Raw genomic sequence first — 10,735 nt, 5'->3', positions numbered from 1 at the left:
AAAAGATCGATCTCCTCCACGTCCTCCCAGTGCTGCTACTACCATCTGAAGAAATTCACAGCTCCAGACCAAAAACAACCAATCAGAGCCTTGAGAMGGGGCTTGGCACCGTCGATCAAACTCATGCGCTAATGGCGGAGAGTCAACTTACTGTTACAGGAAAACCGTTTAACTGCCATCATTGGTGGCCRTGCTAACTAGACTGAGGATTCGTAACAGGCTATGCTAGCTGCAGCGTAGCACACATCAAGGGGGAGGATGAGCGATTGATGAGCGCTAAAACTCTCCTCCTGGATCTGATTGGTTGTTTCTAGTTAGCACTGGGAGAAGGCAGAGGAGCAATTATTTATTTATTTATTTTTATAAATCATACCATAAAGTCACAATACAGTCTCAAAAAAATAGCTACATACTGTAGGTTTAAGCATAACTATGCCTCAGTTTGTTCCCCCCCCAACTGCTGGGGAGGAGTGAAGTTACTAGCAAGAAGGAGGAGCTTGCACAGCGCACCACTGGTGCAAAGGTTTACCTCAGTATATTATACCCAAGCTGCATTCTGAATMATTTGCACATGCTGCAGGAGGTCAGTGACTTAATGAGATAAATCTCTAAAAAGCAGGGTCAGCACAGACMGTCACCACAGAGAAACARATATTCCGCAAATTCCTAAAAAGTTGACTTTCAGAGATGAAACGTTTGCTGAAGACACTTTGATGATATTGAAATGACGCCGTGCATCATAAGCTTGTGTTTAAATGATGAATAGTCTTTTAAGTGCAAATATGGGATTAAGTCAGCGTGAGCAGTTTTGACATCAACCCAAAAGTCATATTTGTCATCTTTTTCCTGTAACAATCTCATGTTGTTTTCATGAGCTGGATTTGTTTCTGCAATATAAACCTTGTGTTTGATGCCAATGAATGCCATTTGAACATGGGCGGGAGATGGAACGAGCGCACTGAGAGATACTGAAAGAGAAAGTGTGCATTTGAATGTTTGTGTGATGATTTTTGGACAGAACATCAAAAACACAGTCGAGCAAAAAAGACAGCTTGTTCTGTTTGCATCATATCTCACACAAACATGCRCACACAATGTCTACACACGCACAAAGCCCAGAGCACACACACGAAATGCAGTCACACAAACACGGCAAATCATTCATCCATCTTTTATGCTGGGATGCACAAAACTTCGGCTTCCCTTTGTAAATTACAGCTAATGTGTGTGAGACGAAGAAGCAGGCCGAGCTTACTGRGAATGCAGAAGTAGAAAGAGGAAAGAAATGAGAGAAATGATATAGGAAAGGACAGGTAGAAAGAAAAAGGGAAGCCCAAAAAGGCTAGACGTTTCTTTCCTCGGGTTATATTTAAAGCCCTGCAGGATATGTTTTTTTTTCTCCCTCCTTTGTACTTATGTGCTGTCTTTGAGCAAGCCTTTCCCTTCAAATTTTTGTGACTTTCTAACCAATATTATTCATCCAGAGAGTTCCATTACGACAGAACTGGTCTAAACTGGTTTCTGTCAAGTTGTCTGGTCTAATTTACATTCACATTCCATGTTCGGCATGCCGCAGGTGCTTCCAGCTGCTCGAGAACCAATGCAATATTCTGAATAGAAGATGGATACAATTTATCATGTGTTTTGCATTTGTGCCGTTTTAAAACTTCCTCTAAGCAGATTGATGATTCAAAGTGAAAATGATACACTGCACCAAGAAGTGAGAAGCATTCTCACGCTCAAATCTCTGCAGATAACTTAAAAGTTTAGTCTGTCATTTTGATTTTATGCAAAGCCCTTATGAAATTAATTTTGCATTGCTTCTATTAAGCCTTTGTGTCATTGTCACCCTAGATTATTTAAGCTGCACAAGAGTTACTTCCCATTAAAAAAATAAATAAAAAATGCTAACGGTCTGTTGCTTAATAAAACTTTGAAGCAAGATGCTGAAGGCACGATATTAACATTTTGAAAGCTTGAAGTTTGAAAGCACTAAATAACTTAATAACTTGTGAAAGTAAGAGCACGCAACCCATCCGACCCCACTAGAGACAAGGGTGTACAGAAAATGGATGGATGGATGGAGKWAGARCATGCTATGTAGAGATCTTTTTCATTTCGTGAATGCTCTTAGAAAACATTTTCAAATCTGGCTTTAGTTGTAATGCTTATGGATTTCATTGTAAAGTAAAACTATTCACCAGAATCAGCCTAAGGTCGTTTATTACTATGCAAAGCAAGAACAAAGGAAAATTGTAGAGGAAAAGTGCTGATAACTTGACATTTACCAATAATGCGTAATGGCATCAAAATATCATTAGACATTGATGTGATGTTTAACACTTCACTTAAAACTATGTACAACTGAAACTAGATGCTTCCCCTCTCTGACGTTTAATTTATCAAAGTAAATGTTCAGTGTTTTAGAAAGGTTTGCACTACACCAAATCACATTAGTCTAAGGCAACACAAATTAACATGCTGTGTTTAAACGCAGGAGCTTAATATTAAGGAGGAAAACAATAAAAACCTTCATGGCTCTGTGTGAAAAAGTGATTGACTCCCCCCTGCCCACGCGTCAGAGAATGTCCGGCCATCTGTTTGTGACCTCCAGCTGAAACAAACTTGKTCTCTAACCCATCTCTGAATGGTTGAAGAAAAACAGAATGAATGCTTTGCAGTGACCTAGTCAAAGTCTTGACCTGAATTGAGATGCTGGGGCGTGACCACGTGGACGAATTCAAACAATTCTGCAGAGATGAGTGGGCAGTGGGCCAGGATTACTGTAAAAGACTCAGTACTAGTTATTGCAAACGCTTGACTGCGGTTTTTGTTGCTAAGGGAGGCACAACCAGGGACTATCACTTTTTTACACAAGGACATTTAGCTTTGAATTTTTTTATTTTCTGCACCTTGTAAAATAATATTTTCCCATKATGTATGTCTAAGAATAAAAATGGATCATAAATATGAGTGGACAAAACAATTGCATTGAGTTGGGACAATCTATTTGAAAAAAGTAAAAAGTAAGTCACTAATATTGCTGTATCATTTTCCTTTGGCTATAAAATTTAAAGTAGTCAGCAAATTCCATATGTCTAATATTGTGGATCCTTATTGTCAAATTAAAACTATYTCTTTCTTTTCCTCTTACTTCTCCTGCTACCACTTTCTCAACTTCCCTCTCTTCCTTCCTGAGACTGAGAACTGTGTTATGTCCTGATCTTCTTCACAAACCGACGTATTGCTTACAGTTGCCTGTATTCATATTGATTAAATATTTTAAATAATTTGTTCTGTAAATACTGTATAGCCYTGTTGTATTTCCTGGTAACATTCTCTTTCTTTCAGTGAGCCAGAGCGGCCTTGCTGGTGACGTTTGTCCAGATCCCGGAGTTCCTGAAAATGGCAAAAGGATGGGTTCAGTCTTCCAGTAAGTCCAGTTTCTCTTTCAGAGCTGCACGGCCAGATCGACTCACTGGCCAAAGATCATTCCAGTCTCCAACAATACACTGGAGTAGACTCCGTGTATTAGCCTGAAGTTGGTAATGAAATCATTGAAATGCAAGAAAACAGGTGCTTTGACCACTGGCAGGTAAAATTAATTACTCTGTTCACTCCGCAATGTTCTGCAGGCAAAATCTACGTCCTGTGCCACTTGCCACCCACGTAAAATTGTTACCACCCACACAAACAAACCAATGGAGACTGAAGTGTTATAAAAATAATCAAGGTTTGCCGGGAACTTGTTGTTGTTATAGCACTAGCTTTTAGATGTGGGATATGTGAYATAACCACCGAGGCTTAAAGAACCTTTGATTTAATTTATATTTTTAGSCTTTCAAATCCTCTAAAAAAGATCTACTGCATGTTAGTCAGACAAGTCTTTTGATGGTTGGTTTGTGTCACCTAAAGAACAGCAAATAATTGTCTGCAATTAACAAACAGATGTAAACAAAATGGTAAGGTAGGCTTGTCGGGTCGAAGGTGGAGCTCACTTTACTCTGTTACATGTACCCAATTAACATTCTTATGTTGTCAGGGTCGCATGCTGATCCAAAGTCTGTCCAGCCTCTTATCTCATCACATCTGATTTTGTTCTAAACAACATAAAGCCTAAACCACAGCAGGAGATTCAGATAAAGATTCACTGTTTTCTTTTTACACCGTCAGAGTTTTGGTTTCAAGCGGTGCTAGGAGCTAATAAAAACAGACCACACCACTGAGCCTGCCAGTGAACCGGGGCTATGGTCCGAAGACTGAAGATCAGAGAAGCCTGCTGACACTGAGCTGAGAAAGAATAACAATTTCGCGTCGGTGAAAGCTGAAAAGTTTATTAACATTAACGACAGCAACTATTTGATGCTTTGAMATGACGCCTCCTTTTTTCAGAGGAGCAGGGAGCAAATTAGATCCTCGAGCAGAGATGATCTTTTCTTTCACATAGCCATGACATTTCAACATTTTCAAATATGAGTGCTCACAAGTTAGAACGAGTAAATAAATTATGACAGCTGTTTTTAACGACATTAAAAAAAAATCCTCAACATGTGATTTTAATATTGCTGTACATGGAAATATAAATGTCCAAAATGTTTAATATATCTTAAMATTTTTTGACATTTTGTAACAATTTGACCATAAGTTTAAGACTTTAGTGACATTTTATGTGATGAACCCCACACAGAGCACTGTAATATTAAGGTGAAAAAAGGGGATTTATGATTTCCAAGTATTTTTTATAAWTTTTTTTTACAAATAGATAAAGCGCGTTGCAAGGASTGTGTCTATTTGTATTCACAGTTAGAGCTGCAAGTCTTTTAGAGTATGTTCYGACAAGCTTTGCACATCATAAGGCTGAAATTTWATTCAATCAGACTGGATGGAGAGCATCTGTGAACATCAATTTTCAAGTCTTGCCACAGACTCTCAAATAGATTCAAGTCTGAACCTTGACTATTATAGGAATATCCTTTGATCAGAACCATTCYGTTGCAGCTCTGGCTCTATTTTTGGAGTCGTTGTCCTGCTGGATTGTAAACTTCAGCCCACTGCTAAGTCACGTGTCAGGTTTTCTTTCATTATTCCCCTGTCAGCTCTGACCAGCTTCTCACCACATGCTGCACGATGCTTGCCCTGACCTCTTCTAACCAGGGGATGGTGGGATTTAGACAATATGTATTGTTAGTTTTTCTCTACTCTTGTTTGCATTAAAATCAAATTCTGATCTCACCCTATCAGAGCACGTTGTTCTCACGTACCTGCTTCTCCCCTTTCATGGTTTGAGTTAAACTTAACAGGACTTCTTGTGGCTTTGTTTTGAAAATATCCACCCTGTGTTGGATTACACACCTTTTGGTAATCCAGTTGGAAGATTTGTTTACTTGATCTTTGCTGATTAACGCTGTCCTCATCTAGCCTGCCAGTTTTACAGGAAACGGTAAAGAAAACTATTCAACATTGTGGTTCACCATTGAATGTAATTACATTAAATACAGTTGATATTATGGTAAAATCCTCCTGCGTTGAAGTACTTCTACCAAATAGTGTGAGTTGTTGTAAACAAATGTTCTCCTGAGACATCCGGCCCGAGAGCAACAATTCATAATTTTTCAGTACAGTAGTGACTGAGGATAGCAAAGGCTCCAAGACAAGACTCTGTGGAGAGAGCTTGACTTTTTAACCAGACTGATGACACAAAAGAAAATTTCAGGCTCAAATCCAGGTCTGCAAACTGTGTGTAGAAGATTCGCAGCTGTGTTTTTGTTGTTTTATTTTGTTACGCCTTGACTGGATCCAATGAGTGCTATCCAAATATCGATAACTAAAACACAAAAACAGATCCTACACAGGCCATTGGATCAAAAGTAAATATCTGCCATGTCTTATAATACATGATTTGTAGTACTATTACATATATTATTAGTTTGTAGAAAACTGTCTAGTAACACTGGGGTATTCAGGCAACCTTGCTTCGATGTGTTCACATGCTGCTTGTGCTGTGCTACAGCCTCAGGTCAAACTCCAGGGCTGCTTTCATGTCCCAGTTCCTCTCTCCAGGGTCCAGTCAAGCAGGGGCTACGCACAAAGAACTGCAAGGGAGGGTTCTTATCTGAGAATCTAGCCACTAAAAAATTGTTTGGCAAATACAGTGAGTCACCCCTGGGTGCCTGTCACCTAATCAGCAAAAATAGTCATTATTTTATTTAGGCAGAAGTGATTATAATGATGCTCTTTCTTTGCCTTCTATCCGCTTAACATCAGAAGTAGCTGAGTTATGTTTTTTTTTCTTCACATATGTAAACGAAAGATAGACATTTTATTTGTACTCTATTTCCTGAAATCGTTCTCAGGCCAAGCAAAACTTTTATTGACAATCACATTTTAATCGTTTATAAAATTTATTGAGATGCCAGTTAGAGAGGCCATTACTGTATTTTTCGTGCTATAAGCCGCTACTTTTTTCTTTCGGTTTGAACCATGCGGCTTACAGCCTGGTGCTTCTTTTCTTTGGATTTTTCTTCAACCACCAGGGGGCTCTGTAACATAAAGTGAATCATTTTAAAGTCAAAATTGGAAATCAAAGAAGAAAGTGCTAATTTTCATTTAGAACAAGCACATGCTAGCAGCAGGCACTACCGAGAAATGTTTTCAAACTCATACCCCCTCATCATGGAAACAACATGAAGAAGTTCATATGATGCAGCTTTTAAGTTGAGGGCTAAAGATCTGGCAGTACAGGAGGGAAATAGAGCTGCTGCTCGGCATGAACGAATCCATGGTGCTCTATAGTCCGGAAAATACGGTAAATCCTATGTGCCTGTGTCTCATTTGTCTCATAACACACACTATCGTAAATCATAGTGTGTGTTTTGAATTTTTGGTAAAGTGACCGATTATAGTGCATCATCAGGGTTGAGACATCAAGTTGCACACAAAAGGTCCCATACAGACTTTCTGGCAGAGATCACGGTGGATCAATAGTAGGAAAGTGAAGAGACAAAAACCACGACAAGTGGACCGAATAGGATTCAAACAAACAAAAAGAAAACCCTGGAAAAGGTGGCTTGAAACCTCAATCTACTAATTATGGAGAAACGGCCATCTTCCTCACAGTGATTTTGTAAAGCCTGAAATCTCACTCTCTTTCTCACTCTCGCACTCCTTTTTAACACGTTGTTGATGTTGTTTCTAGGGTCGGCTCAAGCGTCCAGTTCAGCTGTGATGACAGCTATGTACTGCATGGATCTAAAAGTATCACTTGTCAACGGGTCACTGACACTCTGGCTGCTTGGAGCGACCACAGACCCATCTGCAGAAGTAAGTTTTAACATGACTCTCACTGAAACAAGCTTTTATTTCTTTAGGTGTGTCGCAGATGTCAAAGCTGTTGGCACCAAATTATTCGTACCTCTTGATAGGTTTAGATTTAACATAATCAAACTACCTATAAAGAATATCAATACTGGAAAAAAACACATCTGTTTTTATTAACTTTATTTTAATTGCCATGTTGTGATCATTTACACCCTTCTTAATAACCAGTGGAAAAATATCTAATGACAGATTAAAAGTCCATTAAAAGTGCAAGCTTTGCATTAAATTATCTTAATTTACAAAATCATGCAAAGTTGGCATTTTTTTTAATGGACTTAGCATTAAAAGTGTCATTATTTACCAAATGACACTTAATGACAACAGTCATAAACATTCATAAAGACTTCTTTATGTTYATGACAGATGTTATGTCATGTTTATGACAGTGTCATGTCAGTCTTATGCACACCCCTTCAAATAAAGTGTTACTGAAAACTGTTAACAATCTTAGAAGATTACCATAGATCTAAATCGGCAAACAAGTATAAATAGAAATAAACAACTTGTAATGTTTTTGGTTCATTTAATTATTTTATTAGATATTGTTTCAAATTAAACACATGAATCTCTGAAAGAGAAAAAATATGCTCTAAGCAAAAGAAAGTTTTTAAAAATTCTTAAATGTGATAGTATTAAATGTCATCACTAGAGCAACTTGCAAAAATGCCAATAAATCAGATTAAGCTGGAAAGCAACCAAATGCTATGAAATTTATGCAAATGTCAAATAGCATGTCTATAAATGTGTTCATCATCAAGGCATCCATTAATTTGCGATATAAATGTAAAAAGAAATCTTCCCATTTTATTATGTTGAAAGCTGTGCTCAGTATGAAAGAAAATGGCAGCCAAAAGAGGTGCGAACCAACGTGCAAACAGATTAGAAGTTAGTACATTCAAGAGCACTTTGAACATCACAAGCATGCTCTTTACCTGGAGGAACTTTTACTGAGTGCAGTTCATTTTATCAACATTAAATGGTATTTTATTTGGAAGTGACGAGCACTGAATATTGAGAGACTTTTCAGTCAAACTCTCGGTGCTTCGTGCAGAAAACAGTCAAACTGTTATCCACATGAAACCCCGCATAAACAAAAAACTTTAGATGTGCTAAAATAATGAAACGGTGCCCATACCAATTAAACTTAAACAGAATGTTGCAAAGAGACAAGTTACTTTTTTTTTTTTTTTTTTTTTATTTCTAAATGTCAGGCATCACTGGAAAGACCTTAGCAAAAGTACCTGAATCATCTAAAACTTCTTATTCAAGAAAAATATTAAAGAAGCTTTATAGCAGTAATTATAATAACAAAATATTGACCAGTTATTGTATTTTATATTTAGTAAAAAAATATATACATACTACATACAGCAAAGATTATTAGACTGACATTACAAATAACTTTCTGTAATTTTGGCCCAAGTTGATTTCATATCTTGAAGGTTTTGAGGGGTTTTCATATCTGAATCTTTTCAATTGTTTTTAATGTGATCAAGATGGATGGATGATTGGACCATTGTAGCTGCTTTACTTTCCTCCTCTGGAACAACTTGAGAGTTCCCTTGACAGCGTTGGAGAACTGAACCTTGCTCAAAATCCTATTACATTCTTTCTGAGAATGTCTGAGTATATTTTGCCAATAGCTGTCGGTTTGGTGACATCAAGCGCTATTCTTTTTCCAAATGATGTACGAAATAACATCCAAAAAGTCCCTATTTGGCCTCATCTGACCAGAATTTTCTCCTGGTATTTTACTGGCTTGTCCATTGTTTCACAGCAAACATAATAACAAACTCGCAAATGCAACTAAGTTTGGTGCGGTGAATATGCGTAAAGGTTGTTGAATGCATTATTTATTGTTTTATTGGGATCGGTGACTCTGATTCCTGCTGATTCCTATGTCCAAAATATTGCAAAGAGTGTCTGACTTGTTTGTGGTAAAACGAAGCTCTTTGCTCTTCCAGCTTATTGTCCCTTTGGTTCTCAGTGCATCGCTGAGATGTTTTGAAACATCTGTAACCGTTTTCATCAGCGCGCTTTGCAAGAAAAAGGTTGCAAAGTTCTTGAGAGAGGTCTCTGGTGTTATGCATCATAAAATGCTTTTTGAGTGATATGTTGCTGAAACTTATTCCTCAAGAAGATTTTAGACATGATATTACAGTATTTACTTCCCTCACTGTGACCTGACTTGATGATGCTGTTCAAAGTTCAGCTTCGACGAGACAAATCCAAGTTTGAAGAAAGAAGCCAAAGCAAACAAACAAGGAAAACCATGTATGTTTATATGTTAACTGTAAATTGAATCCGTGCGATTCAGCGAGGGGTTATGAATCATTTTGTCTAACCCTGTCAGACACTTAGCCAAGCATTTTCACCTGGAAGTAGCAGAGTTAACCCCTATGCTAAACCGGACCGGCGGTGCTGTAGGTGATACCGGAGTAAAACCAATCCTGCAAGCTCACCATACAGCAAAGCAGTGCAATCCAAATGTGACATCATGAATTTTTAAATGTATTTTTAATAGTTCCTCTGCTGCATTGGAATTACATGCCAGTGTCCTTTTTATCAGAATGTAGCCACACAAATAATACATGTAGCTAAAATAATAAATAGTCCTGTTTCTTCAGAGCTTAACGTTGCTTATGATAGCAAACATATTGCAATAAAGCCGCTTTGAATGTTTTGTGATTGCTTTGTGTGTAATTCTAAGGTAATTCTTCTGAATTGTTTGTTAAACCAGTATATTTTTGAAAGCTTGTAAAAGTCATTAATTTAAGCACTCTCAGTGACCATTACCAAAGTCTTTGCAGAGGAAAACGATTTGCTGAACAATCTAATAACATTTTAATCCTCATTCGCAATGTGCTGTATTACAAATTATTGCATCTGAGAACGTGTTAAATTGTAAATGGTTATGGTGTTTAGTTTTTATTTGAGATTACAAGTGTTGTATAAATGTATTTCCAAGGAGCCATGAAAAACAATATCATTTAGCTTTACATGGTTTTGTTTATTGACGTGGCAGAGCGATGATGCAAGCTGCTCTCATGTTTACTGACAATACCCTGTTAGCTTTATTGCCACGAAATGAAAAGGCAGACGGCTGGTTTTACACACCCAAAGTGTGTGAGCACATGCAGTCGCAAACACACTTGCTCTGACAGCAAATGTCCAAAGGATAATGTCACACATCTAATATCTGCAGCAGTATTGGCCTTGAACTGTTGGTGTGTTTGACAGACAGCCAGTCCCTGTGCTCAGACACATACTGTAGGGTCCCTGTCACATCATGTTATGGTGTATGTGCGTACCATTATCTGCATGTGTGTGTGTGTGTGTGTGTGTGTGTGTGTGTGTG

The 10,735-nt window shown here is 37.8% G+C and overlaps 1 protein-coding gene across 1 annotated transcript in view; it reads left to right on the top strand.

Moving 5' to 3' along the window:
• The window catches only part of LOC103462895 (CUB and sushi domain-containing protein 1), a 221,121-nt gene that overhangs the window by 22,121 nt on the left and 188,265 nt on the right, over positions 1 to 10,735 (top strand). The window contains exons 5-6 of the mRNA XM_017303877.1: positions 3,352 to 3,433; positions 7,196 to 7,320. Of these exons, the coding sequence (XP_017159366.1) occupies positions 3,352 to 3,433; positions 7,196 to 7,320 (207 nt within the window). The remainder of the gene's footprint in view (positions 1 to 3,351; positions 3,434 to 7,195; positions 7,321 to 10,735) is intronic.

Source organism: Poecilia reticulata, linkage group LG3 (assembly GCF_000633615.1).
Source record: "Poecilia reticulata strain Guanapo linkage group LG3, Guppy_female_1.0+MT, whole genome shotgun sequence".
In the NCBI taxonomy this organism is placed as follows: domain Eukaryota; kingdom Metazoa; phylum Chordata; class Actinopteri; order Cyprinodontiformes; family Poeciliidae; genus Poecilia; species Poecilia reticulata.
Note: the sequence above shows the minus strand (reverse complement) of the source record. Positions and strands in the feature narration are given on the sequence as shown.